Below are 23,702 nucleotides of genomic sequence, written 5' to 3' on the forward strand. Positions count from 1 at the left end.
CTTACATAATCAAACAAAATTGCATTTTAAAACAGAGGGGTCCATGAGTTCGTTTTCAAATTGGATAAGTTTTAATGATAAAAATCATTTGAAAACTGAATATTTTCCCGATAAGTTAGAGTTTGACGTCCCGAAAATAACAATTTTCGTTAGCAACGTCATTTCTTCCCCTGTGACTGTATCGTTTGCCCTTAACAGACTCCAGTATGTTGACTCTCTCCTAATAAGAATATGCAATTTTTCTTTCAATGTTCTGTTTTAAAGACCTTTCAGAGTCATCTAGTTTTGTGGTAACGAGTCGGAACAAGAGCGAACGGACATATGAGAGAACAAACAGACGTAACAACGGACAAACAGCTGATTTTTTTCAGATTCCAGTTGATATTTGTGTGAATGAAAATGTATGAACATAAGTTAGATCAAATTGAAGTTTTCTTGTTTACTAAGTTACTTTTTTTTGGAATTCTCACCGAAAACTAGTGATTTTGCAAAATAAGTAGAGTAAAGCATTTATTCAAGATGTATATTAGTTCCATATTCTATATAATTTTTAGTTTTAAAAAATAAAAAATAAACAGATGAACTTCACGTATTATCAAAGCGTTAAATTCATCACACAAAAAAAATATTTAGTTTCAGATATGCACATTAAAGTATTGTTAAGAAATATTGATTTTGAGGATTTGTATTTTTTTTTTTCATAATGCATAATTATGAACAATTTTATAATACAGTGTTTGCATTAAGTGCAGTGTTTTCTCCACTCTCTCCAATTGCCCGGATGTAAAAGAATAATTTGACATCACTGTCATCTTTAAATTTTTCTGGAACTTCCACTTCTATAAAATCATTCAAAGTTTCTTGCCATTGGATAATATCAGCTCCTCCTATAGTTGTTCCTATTGAAATTTCAAAAACCATACGTCCTTGATATGAAAAGCAATCCTTCCAGTTAACCGTAATTTTGTCCCCTTTTCTTGTTACGGAAGCGTCAGCACCTAAAAGACGAACACAGTTTAGCTTAAACCATATAGTCAGCAAACATTTTAGAACCTGCGATCACCCCAGTGTTTTCCGGGGTTCGTGTTGCTTATTCTTTAGTTTTCCATGTTGTGTTATGTGTACTATTGTTTGTGTTTGTCTTTTTCATTTTTAGCCATGGCGTTGACAGGTTATTTTCGATTATTGAGTTTGACTGTCCCTCTGGTATATGTTATCATATTTTTGTATGTTAGTAGATATCTTTTTAAAGTATATGTTAACAAGATATGTCTTTTAGTTATTTATTATTTCGCTCTCATAAACGTCCACCAAACAACTTCTGTTATTTATATATACAATTTTAAACAAGCAGCATGCTATAACGAATTCCAGAAGATGAATAAAGGCAACAGTAGAATACCGCTGTTCAAAACTCATAAATCGATTGAGAAAAAAAATATCCAGGTTACAAACTAAAACTGAGGGAAACGCATCAAATATAAGAGCAGAACAACGACACAACATTAAAATGGAACACGCACATAAACGAACTATAATATAACAATGGCCATTTTCCTGACTTGGAACAGGACTTTTAAGAAAACAATGGTGAGTTGAACCTAGTTTTGCGGCATGCCAATCCTCCCCCATTTTAATGTTAAATATAACATTTAAAAGTCAACATTGCAGAACTACAATAAAGATAAATTCGAGAACATAAGGAAAGAGAAACACACGAATAATAGCTAACAAAAGGTACCAGGTTTAAAATTTAATACGCCAGACATGGGTTTCGACTACACAAGACTAACCAGTGGCGCTCAGATGAAAAAAGTTCGAAAGCCAAAACAAGTACAGAGTTTTAAGAGCACTGAGAACCAAAAGTTCCTAAAAGTTGTGCCTTATACGGCTAGCGTTTTCTGCCTGGCATAAGAACATCCTAATTATTGGAATAATTTATACTTTTGCAAACAGTAAATTTTATAAAATGACTATATAATACATGTATATCCCCGAGGGTATCACCATCCCAGTAGTCAGTAATTTTTTGTGCTGACATGAATTATCATTGATATGGTTATATTCATAAATAACTTGTTTACAAAATTTTGAATTTTTGAAATACTATGTCTTTTCTACCTCAGGCATAGATTACCTTAGCTGTATTTGGCAAAACATTTAGGAATTTCGGTCCGCCGCAATGCTCTTCAACTTCGTACTTTATTTGGCCTTTTTGACATTTTTGGATTCGAGCGTCACTGGTTCGTTTTTTGTAGACGAAACGCGCGTCTGGCGTATATACAAAGTTTAGTCCTGGTATGTATGATGAGTTTAATTACAACCACTGGGTCGATGTCACTGCTGGTGGAGATGTATTTCCCCGAGGGTATTATCAGCCAAGTAGTCAGCACTTTTTGTTTTGAATTATCATTGCTATGGTTATATTTATAAATTACCTGTCTACAAAATTTAGAATTTTTGAAATACTAAAGCTTTTCTACCTTAGACAAAGATTACCTTAGCTGTATTTGACAAAACTTTTAGGAATTTTGGTCCTCAATGCTCTTCAACGTCGTACTTTTTTTGACCTTTTTAACTTTTTTGGATTCGAGCGTCACTGATGAGTCTTCTGTAGACGAAACGCGCGTCTGGGGTATATACAAAATCTTGTTCTGGAATCTATGATGAGTTTATTTTGCAAACAGTAAATTCTATAAAATGACTGTATAGTAGATATACATGATAAAACCGAAGTGATGATTCACTACAGAATAATAACGGAAACATTACATAAAACAACCTAATCCACCACATAAAAATACACAGCCGAATTAGCCAAATAGAATATATCTAATTATCAGACAGGTAGTTATTCAGGATGCAAAGGTATGCATTCATTATTGAAATATAAAAATAGAGCAGTAGAATGTAACAAACTCATTCATAGAAAAATAACTGGTTTAAAAAGGAAAACACATTAATTATTTACAAAATAAAACACCTTACCAGTGAGTCCTGGAGAAGAGTTCTGAATAGTCAGATTCGTTGTAACATCTGTACTGCGCAGGTACATAGTGTTAACAGCGTTTACAGTGGTCGTGTACCTATCATTTGATAGTTTTAGTCCAAACAGTGAAAGATATGATATACCTTTGTTAACGTTTATAATTGTGGTCGTTATATCGGTATCCATTCCGTCAAATTTCACCTGCAACAAAACAATATTGTTACCTAATATTTACCAACTAAGTATATTTTGTATGATGTCGTATTGACTTTTATGCACATCTATTTCATTATGAGTTTAATGAACAAATTCTTACTACAGCTTTGTATTGGTCTTTTCAAATAAGGGGTATAGAGATGTAATCAAATACGTTCATCAATAAAATTGAGAATGGAAATAGAGAATGTGTCAAAGAGACAACAACCCGACCATAGAAAAAACAACAGCAGAAGGTCACCAACATGTCTTCAATGTAGCGAGAAATTCCCGCACCAGGAAGCGTCCTTCAGCTGGCACCTAAACAAATATATACTAGTTCAGTGATAATGAACGCCATACTAATTTTCAAATTGTACACAAGAAACTAAAATTAAAATAATACAAGACTAACAAAGGCCAGAGGCGCCTGAATTGGGACAGGCGCAAAAATGCGTTTTATGAGATCTCAACCCTCCCCCTATACCTCTAGCCAATATAGAAAAGTAAACGCATAACAATACGGACAGTAAAATTCAGTTCAAGAGAAGTCGGAGTCTGATGTCAGAAGATGTAACTAAAGAAAATACATAAAAATGACAATAATACATTAATAACAACAGGCTACTAGCAGTTAACTGACATAACAGCTCCAGACTTCATGTTAGGGGTTTATTAGAATACCATCATAACATATATGCGAAGAATCAATAACTGTTTAGAACAATAAACTTACAATAAACGACATTATTCCAAACGGATCAGAAAATCCAGACCATTTCATTTTAACAGATGTTTTACTGGCTTGGTGATCATTGCTAGATTGATATTCAGTGATAGACTGTGGTAGAATCTCCAGTTCAGCATTGAGATGGGAAGGAGATTGATCAGATATAACAATTCCATCAGAACAAGCTGTAGTATATAATCCTGCCATATTTCGACAGCGAATGGTAAGGTAGATCTTTTTATTAAAAACTTTATCTCTGTCCATCGTTGATGTTGCTTTCAACACATCAGCAGTCTTTGTAAATTCGAATACCTCATTTCCAAATTGTTGTAAACCTGGAAAAAGTAATAGCAATATATAATTTATTCTCAATTGGAATTGAATACCGGTTGTGCTGTGAAAAACTAAACTTTACAGAAAAGAGTAAAAAACAATAAAACATTATATATCCGGATTCTACGATTCCGACCAGAATCATCCAATACAAAAGATCTTAGAAGATCTAACGCTACCTTTTTTAAAAGTAGAGAATGAAGGGTGGACAGAAAGAAGTGGGCATCGACAAATGGTGCACATTTTGGGGTCAACTGTGAAAAAAATATATGCTATTAGAGTACCTTAGTTCTCAAATGTTAAGCTTGTATCTGTTTTAACTTATAATTATAACCATTGGGTCGATATCATTACTGATGGATAACCACCTACCCATCCTCCCCTTTCCCACCGACGATATCACCAGACCAGTAGTCAACTTCTGTATTAATCATCATTTATATTGTCATATGTGAAAATGAACTGTTCATTGAATTTTTTAATCACGATTTTTTCTACCCCTGCAAAAGTTAAACAAAGGTGTATTTGGCAATAACTTTCATTTTTGGACCACAATGCTCTTAAACTTTGTACTTTTTTGCGTCTAAACTTGTTTGATTCGGGCGTCACTTGTGAGTCTTGTCTAAGCGAGGTATAATTGATGTTTTAGTTTTATGATAATGGAAACGTTTGACATGATGTTACAGTGCGATGAAAAACAGGCGTTCAATTTGAACTTGGTTTGTGAAATATACCTGTATAAGTTTGCTGCAAGCGGGAATATCTGTAATCACTAGGCAACCAATATCTAGCGATTGATAATAATCGGATATTGCACTAATATTAATGTACGTACCAGCAGCCCATTCACAATATTCAATGCCGGATTCCTCATCAACAACATTCCAATTAGCTGATATCGTATGTGAAACCTGTCCATCAATATCGGACCCTAATCAAATAGAAGATCGATGATATTTATACAAAGTAATGGTTAAGTAAAAAATAAAAAAAAGATAACAAAAATTGTTTTAAACTAAACCCACAGAAAAATAAAGAATAAATTCTTCTCTTATATTTTTCAGCAATATGACATGTTTTAATTCCAAACATAACAGTCTGTAGTATTACAATAACACATATAATAAGGGTTACAATCTCGGGTATTCTTTAGTTTAAAGAATTATTTATATTCTGAACGGACTAAGCACACTTTTTCATTTAAATTGGACTAAAAAGACATTTTTACTTTGATGGTTTACTTTTTAAATTGTTACTTGGATGGAGAGTTGTATCATTGGCACTCACACCACATCTTCCTATATCTATGTGTTTTGAAATGGAAACGTCTTCAGCAACAACGTTTCATTATTTAAAAGCTTAAAGAGAACGAATTGAAGATAAATACTTAATCTTTATATAAGGGACAACCTGGTCAAAAACAACAATCTCTAATAGTGTCCTCAAATGATAAAGAAATACAGATTTACTCTAGAATATATTAAATTTCATCTGACAAAATTTACGTAATCAATTTCTTCAAAGTACAACTTTCAAAATGAATTTGATTATGACATGATTTCCCGTGTTTCGTTAGAATCCAAATATTGCTTTTTTAATATAAAGTGAAAGCTCATCAGATCAAAATTACTAGTAAATTGTTTTAAATACCTGTGCCATCATTAACGTAAGCTATTTCTGGTGGTGTAAGATCAACTAGGACATCAAGGGAGTGTAGTTTTGTTGAGAGTCCCGCAGCATTAATTGCAATCACGGTAACGTATATCGTTGTGGAGTGTACGAGAGTAACGTTGTAGTTAAACCCAAACGTGTTGACGCCAACGCTTGTAAAACCCTGAATTTCTGTACTCCCGTCTGTATAACCTAGTAAGAAATAATTACAATTTACTCGTAAGCCATCATAAAACATGCCATGTACCGATTATCAGGTTATCTGCATGTTGATATCGTAAAATATCAGCTGCTTGACATAATATGAAGCTTTTTGTCGAGTGAGCGTAGCGAACGAGATCAAAAAGCCTTCATATAATGTCAGGCTTAAATGAAACATGAGAGCTTATAAGTATGTTCGACCGAGGTCTGACGAACAGTTGATCTGATATAAAAATTCAGTGTTACATACATCTGTAATTTTATGTTTTCTCTCATTATATATATCTGCATTTAAACTGCTTACAAATAATTATATCAGTAACTTATACCAAAAATTAACTGGTCATCAATTATTAAAAAAAAACAATAATTCTTAACCGCCCTTGGTGGATCTTAGTATATCTAAAATATAGTACACACATTTAATACTTACCAACTGCCCATAAATATTGCACTATTGGGCTCTCTGTATCTTCAAATAACCAAGAAGCATGAATAGATGACCACTCATGTAATACAACCGTAGTAACATGAACCTTAATACCACTATCTAGAGGAAGAACTTGTTCTATAACTACATCATCTATAAGAAGACCAGTGTTTTTATCTAAACTCCCTAAAACAGCTTCAACAATCTCTGATTTGGCTTTGAAATAAAACGAATGTTTGTGCCAAATCATTCCTGGAGATATAACGCCATGTGTTTGTTCTTTAGTGAAGATAAGAAATATATGTTGAATATCTCCGAAATTGACTACTCCCTCTATGTTTTGAACTGAAGAATCTGATATTGGAGAATGAGCAGTCACAAATGTTAATCTATATACTTCCCCTGGTATCAAACCGGATATGTTCTGTTTTATAGTTCCATGCACAAAGCAAAATGATCGACCATCAGAAGCTGTGTCTACATCCGATCGGATAACTACTATACAGTCTTCCTGGTTAACCAGCCATGATGTAGGATTTAAACAAGCATCAGCTGTACAAAGCAGCTTGGATGAAATGTTTGAAAAATCAAGAAAACATCCATTTGTTTCTTCAAAGGATGGATTTTGTACTAGATTGTTCGATGAATGATTGAATGTAACAGGTACAGGAGGTGTTGTATCTACGGTAACTCCACTTGATACTATGATAGGTGACATGTGACCAACACTGTCGACTGCATACACTTTACTGTACATAGTCTTACCTAAATAAGTTAATATTTGACAGTGTATTATCAATTAGTAGGGAATAATGCTTTACTAAATGAACGGCACTTAAGATGATATCTGATATGTTCAATATGTCGTTCCCTTTTCACGAATGTCACCTACCGAATTAGACTTTTTATCTTTATTTGTAAAATTTGTACCTATTATATCTGTTTGTATTGTTCCCGCATCATTGTCATTGTTATTAAATTTGATGCGACTGTCGTACTAGTAAGAGGTTTAGCGCTATAAAACCAGGTTCAATCTTCCATTCTCTACATTTGAAAATGCCTTTTCCAAGTCAGGAATATGTCAGTTGTTGTCCATTAATTTTTTTGTCATTTGGAATTTCCATGTGATTAGGGACTTTCCGATTGAATCTTAATCAGTATTTTCAAAATTCAACAACAATACAACAATTGAGTGGTACCAATAACTTATGTACTGGACACACTAGATTTGTTAATAATAATAAGTTTAAAAACAAATATATGTATCTACCATTTCCAATTTCTGTTGTCAGTTGTTTAGACACATATGTATGCATTCCAACATTTTTCCATGATAGTACGTTGCAATGATCATCTGATTGTTCTGTTCCAACACACCAATGGTATTTGCTTAATCCACTTTCGGTATCAAGGAAGCCATGCCAGTTTGCAGACACAATGTCAGATTTGTTTTGGTAAGCGTTATCATGTAGACCTGTCAAGAAATAAAATAGGTCAAGTAAACATATTTAAATGAGTTGTTTTTAATTTCATAATACTCAATTTTATAATAAATCGTAAATAATAAAGAAAGATTTCATCACACCTTATGAAACATATTATTGTCAAAACGATATAAACTAGAGGGTCTAAAGAGCCTGTGTCGCTCACCTTGGTATATGTGCATATTAAACAAAGGACATAGATGGATTCATGACAACATTGTGTTTTGGTGATGGTGATAAAAAGCAAAATCACAAAAATTCTGAACTCAGAGGAAAATCAATTCGGAAAGTCCATAATCACATGGCAAAATCAAATAACAAAACATATCAAAATCGAATGGACAAGAACTGTGATGTGTGTGTAGATCTTACTTTACTGCTTACAATTATCTGTATCTAAAATGAACTTGGCCCAGTAGTTACAGAGGAAAATATTTCGTAAATATTTACAAAAAATAACAAATTTATGAAAATTGTTAAAAATTGACCATAAATTGACCATTTTGGTCATGTTGACTTATTTGTGGGTATTAATTTGCCGTACGTCATTGTTGTTCACAGTTTATCTCTTTATATAATAATATTGAAGATAATAACCAAAAAAAAAAAGGTACCAATACCTTGTTGATAAATATTGAGTATCAACTTGACAAATAATACATGATGGTTGTGTATAGATTCTGCGTAGTGACGTTGTTTATCATCTTAACAACATGTTATATTATTGATCTTTCATTTTTCTTTGTTCTATTATTAATATTACTTTTACTGTTGGATTGTTTTCTGTGATAAATTTTTTAACGTAGCTTGGTACTTATACATCCCGTCAATGTATCTTTCATTTTTTGCTGGTGTGTTTTGTAAATGCGATTTTCTGTGTTTCTCCGGTTCTAATAACGTGAATCTGTACTTTAAAAGATCCTGTCAGTATGTTATTGCTCTATAAAATGTCATTATGTTATATTTCTATCATAAATTAGGAAAAAACTGTTGAACCACAAACGTCAAAATTATTCAATCACGAAGTGGAATGAACCATTTATGGACTATTTTTAATCTCGGACTATTTCTCAAATTAATTCTTTCATACCTTCGATGTTTAAACGACATGAACATTTAAAATTGTTTGAATAAACATTGAACGACAAAAATATGTGACGTATAAAATATGAAACACGATGAGGACTGCCGTACCCATATGACAGACACAGCCATGAATGCGTTTTAAATTTGATAGATGCTTTTGTGCTCTGTTAAATTGTTTCTTTTAAAATAGTAACACAATGATGACTGTTGTAGCCATATTTTGACTATTTCATTTATTATTTTATTATGTCTGTTTAGTTTACGCATCGTTGTAAATATAACGGAATTTGATGACACTGTCGTGCAAAATGAGAGGTTTAGCGCTATAAAACCAGGTTTTATCCACCATGTCCTACATTTGAAAATGCCTGTACCACGTCAGAAATATGACAGTTGTCCATTCGTTTTTGATGTGTTTTGTCATTTGATTTTTCCATGATAAGGGACTTTCCGATTTGATTTTCTTCTGAGTTCAGTATTTTTGTGCTTTTACTTTTTATAGCCATGTCGGCCATCTTTAATCTCGGGCGGGTCACCGGACTTATCTTTGAGATTTATACCCTAATGATGATTGTTGTCAAGTTTTGTAAAGTTTTGCACAGTAGTTTCAGAGGAGAAGACTTTGTAGACGTTAACGAAGATTGACAAAGGACAACAAGTGATGAGAAAAGGGCCAGGTGAGCTAATAATAGCAAGTTCATTAACTTATTTTAACAGATAGAATACTCTAGAAAGGATTTAAGGACTAGAACTATTTTTTTCATAATTTCTGCCACCATCAAATTATTTATAGTATATCTAATCGCCGTATTTGAATATCAAAAATAAGACAACGCGTGACCGAACAACGCACGAATTAAACGAGTGCGCAGCACGAGTTTAATCCACAGCGGCGTTCGGTCACAAGTTGTCTTATTTTTGATATTCAAATACGGCGATTAGTTATACTTTTTATTACATTGGCTTTTAATGGCTTTTTTTTAAATAAACTTAATGCAGAAAATGTAAGGAACTATATTATTTTCCTACGCATTCACAATTTGTTTTGATCCGACGTTATCGACGTCTTGACAACGCCTATTGTTGTATAACGTCAGAGAGTGAAATAACCACGTTTATTTCACATGTGAAATTATCGGTTGTATTCAACTGGGAAATCAATGTAATTTATTGCAACCAATGTAATAAAATTGTTTTTCAGTTTTTGAAGTCAATAGTGATAAGATTTTCGTGTGATAGATCCAACACATCAAATGTGGATTATCTGATCTTTAACACCGATATTGCAAAGCTTTGGATTTCAATTAGCACCAATATCCTCTTGCAGACTTACAGTAATTATTACTTTACATCAACCTTAATATATATCATACCTATCCTATCATACACTAGACCGGTAACAGGTGCAGCCATGTCTACTGTTATCATATCAGATGATAAATTAAATTATTACTTTGTATTAACCCTAGTATATATCATACCTATCCCATCATACACTATACCGGTAACAGGGGCAGCCATGTCTACTGTTATCCCATCAGATGATACTGTAGTTCTTAGGCCAGACAAAGTTGACACAACAATATTGCTGTAGTAACGTACTCCAGGTTTCATCATTAATCGACTGATATTGAAGGCGACTGAAGACGGTGGTATATTTACATCCACAATATACAGGTCACTTCCTATAGAAAAGAATTACAAATAAAAAATTAACAAAATATTTTCCTGCAGAATACCATGAATCATAATCATTTTATGTAGAAAACACCCGCGAAATCGCGGGCATATACAGCTTGTGAACTGTTGTAGGATGATTTTTTGTAAAAGATATCATGTATTGAGAATTACATAAAAGGTATCTCCCCTTTTCCAAAGTCCGATATTTGTTTCCTTTCTGTTAAATTCCATTATATTCGTGTTTCTGGTTCACGACCACAATTATTCTTCTCCTTTGCTACAATGCTTCTTTTGATAAAGTCAAATCAAATTAAAAATTTGCACCGTTTCAAACATGAAATAAATGTAACTGTTTATATATAGACCATTATTAGTCTAAAAAATATGCTTCTATGACAATCCTTCAGTGCCTTTTTTAGAGCCTTATTAATATGCCAATGGTAGGATTTGAATCATGTATAAATGACTAATACCGACTAAGGCTAATTTGAGGAGTTGTCGATCGGAGGGGTCCTGATCCCGAAATCCCGGGCTTAAAACCATGAAATCCCGAGATACAGAATTTAAAGAAATTCATATCCCGAAATCGAAAAATATATTCCCGGATCCCGTAAGGATCAATCCCCAAATCCCGAGCTTAAAAACACCCGATCCTGACGCCCCGAAAAAGGTCCTGCCTCCCTCTAATCTCTACCTTACTTTCATTTTTGCCAAATCACTATTTTCCCTTTTAACAATAAATCATATATAGAAATTCCCTGACATCAAAGTAGTATAATCGTAAACGCGAAAAATATTTGTCCTCTCTAAGGGATATAATAGTTGTGATTTTTGCGATCTAAACACCGTGATACGGAGAACGCTCTACGATTGGTTGTTCTTGTGTCACATGTTTTACTTATTTTAATATAAGTGCAACTGGTATGACCCCCTGAATAGTAAAAATTAAAAAAAAAAACAGTAGACAGAATACAGAGATTCTCTATATTTTAAAAAAGTATAATCGTAGTTTACATGTAGATAAACGCGCACAATAATTGTCCTCTCTAAGGAGGTATAATAGTTGTCGGGTTCTTGCAATGTAAGCACCATGAAATGGAGAACGCTCTGATTGGCTTATCTATTTTCTTTTTTGTTATCTATCATACGATTGGTTGTATTTGCGCATGTTTCAAACAGGAAGTCTTATCTATGACTAAAAGTCAGTCTGATGACGGAATCATTTGCGGACTTCTTTTTTGTCGTTTTTCTCCCAAAATAACTCAATTTGAATAATCATAAGAATGGATGACAAATGCGACTATGCATGTTACCTATAGGACACAGAGGCATGATGATTGATTTATTGTGGAAGGAAGAGAAGCGACACCAAAAATGAGGTCTTCTCGTTTAATAGTATAGATGATGTACGTTGGTCGTATGAACATAATTAGCATCAAAATGTTAAGAGAATTAGTAATGAATAAAGTTTTTAGAACGAGTTTACTTTATTGCTGACTAAACAATATGAAATTTGCAAAAGGTACCTTCTTCCATCCTAACTGAATGCGAATGGTATGCACTGTTTCGAGAGACAAAATAAATTAAATATGCTGCTTAATATTGGAACAATTGTATGTCTAAAGGTACCATTGAAATAAAAATGAATATTTCACATATGAAATTACCTCCGGGAAAACTGCTGAGATAAAGATTAAACTGTTCAATGCTATTCGGAATGGAAAGAAACACGTTTTCCCAGGAAACCGTAAATAGTGTCCCTGCTTTGATAAAATCTACTTCATTCTTCCAAAATCCTGGCACTTTCTCCACAACCTAAAAGATAAATGTCTCATCTAGATTTTCCATTCTGTGTTGCTTATTTAAACTGTCTTGAATAATTCTATCTCATAACTATTTTGTTTTAGCATTATTACATAAAACTATGATTTCTTAATAAAAAAAATGTCCATACAAAGTACATAGTTAATATGAAATTAAATAACTTAACCTGGTATCATTCGACGACCTAATCAAACTGTATTGCATTCATGTAATAATAAATTTAATGTCTTCTTGAGTGCAGAAATGATCAATTTGAAATCATTACAAATTTGTCAATATTCGTTAAAATTTTGATTTAACTTTTTTGATAATAAATAAGCAAATGTTCACTTACTGCTGATCCTTGGAGGTCATTTACTGGAACTTGTTTTGATAATACAGTAATTCCTGGAGACTTAAATATTGCATATGTGTTTTCATCATACCAAACCCGAACAAATACTGAGTAGGATACTGTTTCTTTTAGATGTTTGCCTGAAAATACGCTTAAATTCTTATATCTTTAAACATAACTGACAATTTTAAGTCCCAACGATCTCTTGAAAGATAACAATAATTCAATCCACACCCCTTATGGTTATAAAACAAAAACAAGAAAGAGTCCACAGTACACGAATGCCCCATCCGCACTTTCATTTTCGATATTCATCAAACACTACTGCGATTAAAAGCTTTAACCTAGCGCGACTACTGACAAGCGGACGGACGGACGGACGTACAGATCAGAAAACATAATGCCTATAAATGGGGTATAACAAAAATTATAAACAATCGATAAACAATATTATTAAATATCAAAAAATGTTTAGTAATAGCGGAAATCAGTCACAATGTCCCTTCTTGCATGAAATCATGCCATCAAACTTTTGAAAATTTTAGACTGGAAAGAATTAAAAATACATATCTGTTTTTTCTATATAATAGGGCATACGGACAAATAGATTATTAGTACATGCAGTCAATTGCCACTTATAACACTGATCAGAGACTTCAGTTTAAGACCACATAAAAAAGAAGACATTATTTATATATTGCAATAGATCCTTGACTCAGAAGCCATGTTAAAATCCATTCTATTGCAATGTCACATTCTATCTTAATGTTACTGTATTTTTAAGAAACAGAAATGTTTATTTTCAATTGATTCTTGTTTATTTGATAATTTGTACAAAAGTTTGTTCTATAACCAACCGAATCAAGGATGAAAACACTCTTTGTCATAGTTCCTTTATTGTATTATTATTTTAATATTTGATCATACCTCTTGGAAGAGAGTAAACAGATTCCATACTACGTCCAACATGGTGCCATACGGGATCAGTGAAGCTATTAATAACACCTTCTGGTAATTCCATTGAAGCTAAACCTACACTCCATTCATACCTAAATGTTCATGAAGATTTTCTTTAAGTTGCTTATCTGATGATTTACAAGTATGTCATATATAGTTCTCAAAGGTACTAGGCTTATAATATGATACGCCAGACATAAAGTATAAAGCTGAAGAGCGGTGTTGACCCCAAAAACGTTGTGCCAAATACGGCTAAGGTGATATATGCCTTCGATACGAAAATCCTAAGCACTTCGAATAATTTGATACTTTTGCAAACATTTAATTTAAAAAAAAATACCATATCACTGATATTCATGGCAACACCGAAGTGCTGACTACTGGACTGGTGATACCCTAGGGGACGAAATATCTTCATTTCAAAATAGCATCGACTATATTAAAAGTTGTTATTTTTATCTCTATAAGTGTTTATACGTTTCCAGAATTATATTTTGATTATATTATTATCATGGTTAAATACATGTTGATCACAAAATATTTATAAGGATACATTAACTTGTACCCTGAAATTTGATTTAAAGTCACACAAATTATCTAGAATTTATATTATTTCTTTTCTACCTTTAATCCGCATCTTATTTATTAAAGTGGCTTGTATATCAATCTTACCACTGTGGTTGTAATCTTTGATTTTTGGATATTTTCCATTTAGCAGCAAGGTTGGTATTACTTGGTGTGAACTTGGTCTGTGTGGTCGATGTTAAATCCGTAATATCAATCACCTCCAGCAGAGTGTTAATATTTACTGATAAAGACAATAATATAAAGCTCAACACAAAATATTTTTCCGTTGTTCTGAATTATACAAAAAAGTCTACAAAATGCCCGATGCATATATGAACAGCGGTATACTACTGTTGCCTTTATTTATATTAGGTATTGAACATCAAATGTATAGCATAAGGCAAAAACCAAAATATCAAACGCAATCATTTATAATAAGCCAGCATTGAAGATTTAATTATCTTCATAAGGTTTTTATTTCTCAATGTTGTTGTGGTTAGTATAGCTTTATATAAGAAGACTATTACACACAATATCACAAAAAAAAAGTGAATGTGCAAAGTTATTTTTTTTTTAAATTGTTTGGAAGAAAAACACAACTGATCTGATGTGTCAACTGGTCTTCTCTTCTAATTTACAATGTAGAGATGTTAGAAGTTAAATGTTCAATGTTTTGCTAAATGTTTTATTTGTATATCAGATTGAGTATTGATCTATGAAGTAACAGAATATATTTACCTTTTGATATATCATTACAGGCGTCTCCGTTTAATGCACAGTGAGAGTTTCTTGGGGAACAAACACAATGTCCAATACATGTATGCGCCGAACATCGCCTAATGAGATCTAAAAACCCGCCTGGTATTAACTGGAACTGACTGTGAATCATTCTACTCCACAAACCAACCTATGAAATACATTTTAAAAGGAATCAATGTTTTTATTGTTCAACATTTAAACAAGTCTTAAACGATAACTCAAGACGATCTCAAAATGAGACGATGTAAAACTGCATAATAAAATAATAAAGACTAAGTTTGTACACTAAATGTTCGCATTCTCTGCACAAGGCAAATCAGTTTAACTCCAATCAAAATGAATCAAATGTATTTCAATTTGTAAGTTTAAAAGCACTTAAGTAAAAGAAAAAAACTGTAAAAAATGAGACGATTCTGCATTTATGTTCAATTAGATTATGACAATGGCGTATCGATGACATTGTTTGTCAACAGAGGCCTTTTTAGCATTTGACTGGAATAACCCCCCCCCTCCCCCCAAAAAATAAAACCAAAACGTACACCGTGTTTTGTATCGAACCAATGGAACTGAAAGATTGATTTTTATTTATTTTTAAGAATGGTGCAAAAAGTGGATTAAATAAACATAAGAAAATACCTATACAATAGTGTTAAATACTTAAATCAATACAAAATTCCTAATTTGTTTCTATAAATGCCACCCTTACAATAACGTATTTCGTTTTAGTATTTTTTTTGTTATATAGTCACGAAGTATACATTCTTTTTTTTATTAGCATTGCTTGTGCGTTTCTAAAAAAAGTCGTATTTTACAAGAAGCTTCACAATACACAATAATTCCACAATTTAACAGTTCACATAAACGAAACCGAAATTAGGCCGTCGATAAGTAAAACGTTTGGTGTGAGCCAAAGCTCTGTGTTGAAGACCCTACTTTTACCTTTAATAATTTAATTTTACTAATTGTGACTTGGATTGAGAGTTGTCTAATTGGCACTGATTCCACATCGTCTTTTATCTAATTAGCTTATATAAACTTAATTCTCCTGTACCTGGTTTACAGCCCAAGCGCTAACAAATATATCCGCAAAGTTTGTAAGTTTTTGCGTTGAAACCGTGAAGTACTGTAGTGGACCTTCATCTTTATACTGAATACCAGATGCATTATGTGTAAACATAATCGGAGTTCCTGGTACCTGAAATAATTTTCTTCTCGTATTAAAGAACACATCTACTGTTAATAGTTTTTTCAGAGGCCAGAATTGTTTTTGATAATTGTTTTACTTTGTTTGTAAACACAGTTAAAAGTCGTTTGGCATTATTTGGATATCCACCTGCCGTCTGTTTTACACTTTAATTATTTCATTTATACAAAGTGTATCTAACACTTATCATGATCCCTTGTTTAAAGAAATATTTTAGTTTTATCATGATTCAAAAATTAAACATTTTCATACAGCATACCTTGTTTAAATCATTGGCCATAAACTCGCTGCCCACAGAAACATGGTAACTACTTATTTCTGAGTGGATATCCGAAAATCCTAGCCACGACATATTAATTCTGTAATCAGACCAAGTCATCCAGTCAGCCGTATGACGCTCTAATTCAGCTGCGTGGTAGGTACTAATAGCAAACATGCCTATAAAACAGTATGTTTTTATTAATAACAAATATTAAATCAATAGATAAATGATAAAAATAAGAACACAAGTTTAACTGCATTAAACAGATTTTGACAATCAATGAACATGTATATATCTTCTGTTGTGCAAATTTGACATATATTTGTTGTTTTATTGTCACTAGTCACTGAAATGCTAAAAGGGGGAACATCATATACAGGTACATGCAAATGCTGATACGTAAAACACGTTTAAAGGCGATTGCTTCACCTAGAACAATGGTCTAACAGTTTAATACGCTGTAAAGATCAGTTAAAAAGGACAAATTTCCTGTTTACAAAACTTTGAATTTTTCGAAAAAAATAAGGATTTCATCATCCCAGGCATAGATTACCATAGCCGTATTTGGCACAACTTTTTGGAATTTGAATCCTCAATGCTCTTCAACTTTGTACTTGTTTTGCTTTAATATTTTGATAAGAGCGTCACTAATGAGTCTTATGTAGGCGAAACGCGCGTCTGGCGTACTAAATTATAATCCTGGTACCTTTGATAACTATTGACTCATCAGATCAACACACAACACACAAACAGAAACACAACTAATTACACAAGAGACCGATCCACAAAGACTAACATTTACTGAAAGCTAGTTTACACCTAATAACATATAAAAAAAAATCCTTTCAAGGACTAAAATACCAATTAATTCACATATAATGAATTTATTTTAAGAACGTCATAAACTGTTTGAAGAAAATATGTCCTTTTTTAGAAACGGTGTGAATCTTCTTTTTTCATAACGACAATCGACTAAAATACATTTAACTTGTAGTCGGTATCAAAATTGAATCAAATAAATTGAAATGTTTACTAAAATGATGCAGTGCTTGATCTACTAAGCAATACAATGCATCATATAATTAATATAAAATCACAATAATCATAACAAGACACATTTAAACACACAGCTCTCTTCTACATACCAGCTACTGGTGGCGATGTATCTACCAATATATTGTCAGAATCTGTTTCAACACATATTTTTGCGCCATTGCATACAATGAGTTTAATAATATATATGCCACCATCATGCAATTCTAAACCAGTCAATGTATATTCAGTTGTAATACCATTCAACTGAAATAAGTTTAAGAATACACAATGCGTTTTGAGTTCATTGCGTATTCAGTATGACTGACTAGCCATACAACTGGTTCATTAATTCTCCAATTTTATTTGTATACATATCTAATGTATAATATCGCGATGTTAATATAATCATCATAAGGAAGGGTAAACATTAGTTACTTCGCAGCTCACATAGTTCTTCTTGTGTCTTCAGGTTCCAGAAACATGTTTCTTGCGATTGGGCGTATAGGAACATGCTATCATTCAAACAGTTTTGACAGTGAAAATATTAAAGTCTTGATTACTTTCGTTTTTATATTATTACCTTGTATGAGGATCGTTTGTATTAGGAGCACATTGCTTTTATTTTTTTTTACGGAATCCGTATATATAAATATGCAAGTTCGTAAGATAATCAGATCGTAGTTTCCAATTTTGCGATTGTTTTGTATAAATTCACATACATGTAATTGTATATGAAAAGTTACATTGTTTTCCGTTTTTGTGTTTACTGTTGGTGTTTTGTCTTCAGATTAGAAAAGATACTATCCAATGGGTAAATAATATTTAAGGCAATTTTGGGATTTACTTGTTCCTTTTTGCATTCAAGAAAACTTTTTTTTATTCAATTCAAAGTGAAAATTTAATAAAGTTGTTTACCTGAGTTGATGTCATGTTAAATTCCCCACCAATATGGGTACCCATTGACAAATATTGTCGTTCAATAAATGATTGCTCATCTTCTACGTTCCATTTTATTCTCATTGTTGACCGAACTTGAACTGAACCATCTATTGCTGATCCTAGATCGTGTGACAGAGACGGACGTTGTATAATCACTGGACCTGACATGTCTATCTGGAAACCATTCGAAGTTGCTTCGGAAAACAGTCCTGCAAATAAGCAACGACAACTTTATGAAAATGAGGCACTTAATATTGAAACCCCCCAAAAAACTGGCATGTATACTTTAAGACCATCATGTTGCACTTGTGTTCTTCGTATCTTCAAATGAACTTTTTTTAGAAAAGGACGGGACTGTTTTTGACATATATAAAATAAGAAGATGTATGATTGCCAATGAGACAAATCTCCACCATAAACTTTGTTACCCTTGCTTATCAACTTTCTATTCAGACACTGGTCATTTTTTTTTATATTCTGAATTCAGCTGCAAGATTTTTAAATCTGAACAAGGAGAAAAAAATGTTCCATCATAAATTACAACAATGTACACCTATTATTTCTTACCGACTTTGTTATATGCTCTGATAGTTATATAAATTCTTTTTTCCAAGGGCAACTGAATGTCCGTCCTAAGAAATATATCTGTTAGTGGTAACTTTGTTGGTTTGAGTATATCGCTTGTACCAGGACTTGACCCAGCTCTGACCACAAAATGATCTATACCAGATTGAGCATCTGTGAAGCCAAACCATTTTGCACTTATAACATTTCTGTAAAAAATACTACTGAGATAACATTATGTCACAATATTTTCTGTTTAGATAATTGATTTATAAAGCTCTCTCAATTGTTACTAGTTTTGACAAACTAATATACACGTTAACATATTCTGTTTTAGATTTGAAAGTGTTGTTTAATCATTGAAATGGCAAATCGGAACTGACTGAAAATGAAATCATAAACAAGAAAAACTTTTCAATTTGAAAAAACTCAAAACAAGCCATTGGTACCTCTATATTTCAGAATAAAACCTCGTTTTCATGCTATATTATTGAACGGTAATAAATGTTTTCGCATTTACCAATATATATTTTCATTCTCAGAATACATAGGAAAATGAATAACATATCATTAAAATAAATTGATATTGGGAGACAGCATTCGAGTATTTAGGAAACTTGTAATATTTAAAAAAAAGTTTTCAAAACTTGTGTCGTAAATTGAAATAACACATGAGGTATTCTTTCTTGTTGATTGTTTTATAGATGCCTATTAAGCATAACTGCTTTTTAAACCAAATTCAGACCCTAATCTTTAACGATGTAGCGTTACCAACCTGACTGATTGATATTCTATATCATCATCTGTTGTTCCATCCTGTACTATTCCAACTGTAGGAGGACTATTGTCAATAATAACACCATCAGACGTCACAGATGAGCACAAGTTAGCTGTATTACATGCAGTTACAGTTGAAAAATATGCTTCTCCAGATATAAGATGGATATGTGATAACGTGAACTCTACAAGTAAAACAGAACAGTACCCTATAGAAACAGAATAAACATACAATAGACTAGGAATGATACGAGTTACGTTGTATACGTTATCGTTTATGATTTTAAATCATAAGTTCCTATAAAGCTTAAATTCAGATTACTGAAAAATGACAGTAAATATTGTGACATTGTATTGTATAAAAAGGAAGCATTCGTATCATCATTTTCGTAACTTCAAACAGATAGAGATGGCACATCTATAATTAGTCCTCTAACATTTCTTGAAAATTGTTCTAGACTTAGAAGGATTAAGAACTTGACGAACTAGTCTATTGTTATTGGTGATTTATATCATGGCTTAATCAAAAAGCCTTATAAGTGATAGGATCAATATATAAAAAGGAAAATCACAAAATCACTGAAGTCTAAGGAAAATTTTAAACGGAAAGTCCATAATCCAATGGCAAAATCAAAACCTCAAACACATCAAAGGAATGGATAACTACTGTAATATTCATGGCTTGGTACAAGCATTTTCTTAGGTAAAGGTAAATTAAACCTGATTTTATAACTTGTACATCATGCCAACATTAAAACAAAATATCAGAATCTTTGATAGAACGCTTTATAAATGATTAGATTAATATATCGTATAGTATACCACTATGAGCTCCAATATACTGTTGCTCCATAACATTGCTACATCCAGCACACGTTCCTATGTGTACAAAGTAATTCTTGATGGCTGTGTGGGGATCATGAAAACCTTCCCAGTGTACGCTGATTGAAGACATATCTGTTTGATAATCGATATCTAAGGGACTGGTATCTTTATTGCCATCGCAAACGTGTCCTGATACAGGAGCTGACATATCAAAAATGTACGCCCAAGAGGACGCTAGAGTCATTAAACCAGCTTTATTGAAACTCTAAAATATAAGTGGACGCTTTCAAACTTGAAATAATCGGCCTTTTCAGATCTTTTCTTTGCTTCAAATTTTAACAACTTTCTTTCCAATTTGGCTTAAGCCTACGTAAAACGCAAATATCTTATCATATATAAAACTTGTAATGCACGTAAAGTTTGTCTCATTGTTATTACAAGATTGATTGATTGGTTGATTGATAAGTTCTTCTTTTTATTTGCATTTCACGACACTTGACTATTTTGCAGCGATCATTATTTTTGTAAAGATAGCTAGATTGCCCGGAGAGGATCACCAACATGTTGACAGAAAACTGGCAATTTCAGTCAATTAAGTTTGAAGTCGAATGCACATAACACGTGTGGGGTTCGTACTACTAACGTCAGTGTTGGCAGACTAGAGATACAGAAGATTAACTACTAAGACCACAGTATAATAATGTTTAATATAAAGTAGATTAGTGTGACTCGTTTGTAAGATGTTTTTTAGTCATCTTGGTTACGTTTTTAAATATTGTGTTTTTTTTTGTTGAACCATATTATAATATGTACTAATCTAATTTCGAAACATAATTATGATAGTTATGTTTTTTATACACAAATAATAGGTTTCACTATTTTCCAATTTTAAAATGTTTTCTTGTGAATTATAGCGCCACTAGTAATGCTTCATATGAAACCTATATATATAATGAACACGTACCTTTACAGATATAAAATAAGAATGACCATTATCAAGGTCAAGCGTGTTGTCTTCTGCAGATGATGCGCAATCTTGTGAAGAAAAGTAAAATGACATGACATCATCCTGTCCAGCTTTTGATCCAACAGCCCATTCATAGTAATCTATTCCACTTTCAGAATCCTCAAATACACCAGTCCAACTATACAAGGAGAAGTTATTTAACCAACGATTTTTCCCAAAACAAAACTGTCAAGGTCTTTACAGTGAAAATATTTCGTTCTAGTATAATTTTCATAAAAAGAATCGGCATATACGAAGGAGACATTCAAAACTTGTGAGTCGGGAAAACTGACAAGTGAAAAAGACGATATAATAGACAAGTTTATATTTCATACAAAACTCAAGACTGAGCAACACGTACCACACCTATTTTTTTTACGATATCAGTTACTTCGGCCGATTTAAGAAATCCTGCTTAATTAGTTACATTTTCAATGATAAGTACATGTTCACAAATAAGTCTCACGTACAATGTAGTTATGTTAAAATTGGGGGAAAATAACGGGATTGTGGCTTACCGTTTTTTACTATTTGAAACTCTCAATACATGTAGCTTCATTAAAGGGTTTAAGCCTCTATCGAGAAAATCATTACAGGGAATGCAAGCTCTGAAATGTCGTACGCGTTGGTAGATATAGATACTCTGTATACAAGTACTTATGAAATGTTGCTACTCAGAAATTTATAGGACACAACTCGGACGCTGATATTATCCCTTTTGTCGTAAAGTTTTGTTCTCAACCGACCCAAATTATCAATTTCATAGCTGTATTCATTTTGTTATTTATTTTATGTTCAATGTTATAAATATGTTTAACATTCTTTTTTTTCATATTAAAAAGTACGAAGCTTTCTGTTCAGTTGAATGTATTTCAATTTACTACCATTTTGGTTAATATTAGAAATGTGACAAAGAGAGGCGACATATTACATAAAGATTCGAAGTATTTTATGTCGAAAACAAGCTGACAACGCCATTGAAGATTAAAAAGTAAAAAACGGAAAGACAAAAAAACAACATAGACTACTAACCTAACGATGGTAACACAACCCCCACCAAATACCGAGGATTATGACATGTGCTCCAGAATTGCAAGCAGTTCCTGCTTCAAATGTGGCACTTTTTGTGTCGTCATACTAATGAAATTACAAACCTTGTAACGGTGTAATAAATTTCACATGGTAAGTCACATTCAAGGAAAAGATAACTTACCAGGCATTTATCTCACTTGCATTTATCATATGTCTCCCGTCAACTGTTATAGATTTACCAGTAGTGTCAGGTGGTGTTATATCAACTGTTATAGGACTTCCATAAACTGTTGTACTTCTATTCAATAAGTCAAAACCTCATAATAAAAAAGACATTTTAGTTAATTTTGATGTGGATTTTTAACTTTGAAGCAAGAAAATTTTAAACATAACAAAATTAAAGAACTGATTTTTATCTAGATAAATAACACATATAAAGATGCATTTCAAAGGCAGCTTTTTCTGCATCTTTATTTGTTTCTTTTAGTGCACTTCCGGAATTTGAGCTCGTTTTGCAGGATTGATTTTATTTTCCTGGATATAGATGTTTACCTGCATTACACAGTATAGCATGTCCCCAAAAATACTGACACGTAATTCCATATGCTCTATGCGTTTCTAAATTTCTTAGAAAAAGTAATGAAACTTCGTACATTATCAATATATGTAAGAATATGATTTTTAAAGTATTGCATCAAGACGACATTTTTAAGCTTCGAGGCTACGGGTGCCATGTCATATACTTATTTTTGTTACTTCAATGTATTAAATAGTGTAATTTCTGTTCTATATCAGAATCATTATTTTCCTTTTTTAAT

General features: G+C 32.3%; 1 protein-coding gene across 1 annotated transcript in view; it reads right to left on the minus strand.

Moving 5' to 3' along the window:
* Positions 1 to 536: 536 nt before the first annotated feature.
* LOC134704827 (uncharacterized) overlaps positions 537 to 23,702 on the minus strand; it is a 101,909-nt gene continuing 78,743 nt past the window's right edge. The window contains exons 36-57 of the mRNA XM_063563608.1: positions 23,066 to 23,201; positions 21,811 to 21,991; positions 20,844 to 21,111; positions 20,020 to 20,206; positions 19,248 to 19,453; positions 18,657 to 18,889; positions 17,852 to 18,005; positions 16,704 to 16,882; positions 16,292 to 16,435; positions 15,220 to 15,388; positions 14,587 to 14,722; positions 13,885 to 14,006; positions 12,958 to 13,097; positions 12,467 to 12,614; positions 10,601 to 10,804; positions 7,820 to 8,023; positions 6,553 to 7,314; positions 5,898 to 6,110; positions 5,083 to 5,178; positions 3,921 to 4,249; positions 2,989 to 3,190; positions 537 to 998 (exon numbers count right to left, since the gene is read on the minus strand). Coding sequence (XP_063419678.1) covers positions 724 to 998; positions 2,989 to 3,190; positions 3,921 to 4,249; positions 5,083 to 5,178; positions 5,898 to 6,110; positions 6,553 to 7,314; positions 7,820 to 8,023; positions 10,601 to 10,804; positions 12,467 to 12,614; positions 12,958 to 13,097; positions 13,885 to 14,006; positions 14,587 to 14,722; positions 15,220 to 15,388; positions 16,292 to 16,435; positions 16,704 to 16,882; positions 17,852 to 18,005; positions 18,657 to 18,889; positions 19,248 to 19,453; positions 20,020 to 20,206; positions 20,844 to 21,111; positions 21,811 to 21,991; positions 23,066 to 23,201 — 4,688 coding nt within the window. The 3' untranslated portion in view covers positions 537 to 723. The remainder of the gene's footprint in view (positions 999 to 2,988; positions 3,191 to 3,920; positions 4,250 to 5,082; positions 5,179 to 5,897; positions 6,111 to 6,552; positions 7,315 to 7,819; positions 8,024 to 10,600; positions 10,805 to 12,466; positions 12,615 to 12,957; positions 13,098 to 13,884; positions 14,007 to 14,586; positions 14,723 to 15,219; positions 15,389 to 16,291; positions 16,436 to 16,703; positions 16,883 to 17,851; positions 18,006 to 18,656; positions 18,890 to 19,247; positions 19,454 to 20,019; positions 20,207 to 20,843; positions 21,112 to 21,810; positions 21,992 to 23,065; positions 23,202 to 23,702) is intronic.

The sequence above is a fragment of the Mytilus trossulus genome, chromosome 2, assembly GCF_036588685.1.
Source record: "Mytilus trossulus isolate FHL-02 chromosome 2, PNRI_Mtr1.1.1.hap1, whole genome shotgun sequence".
In the NCBI taxonomy this organism is placed as follows: domain Eukaryota; kingdom Metazoa; phylum Mollusca; class Bivalvia; order Mytilida; family Mytilidae; genus Mytilus; species Mytilus trossulus.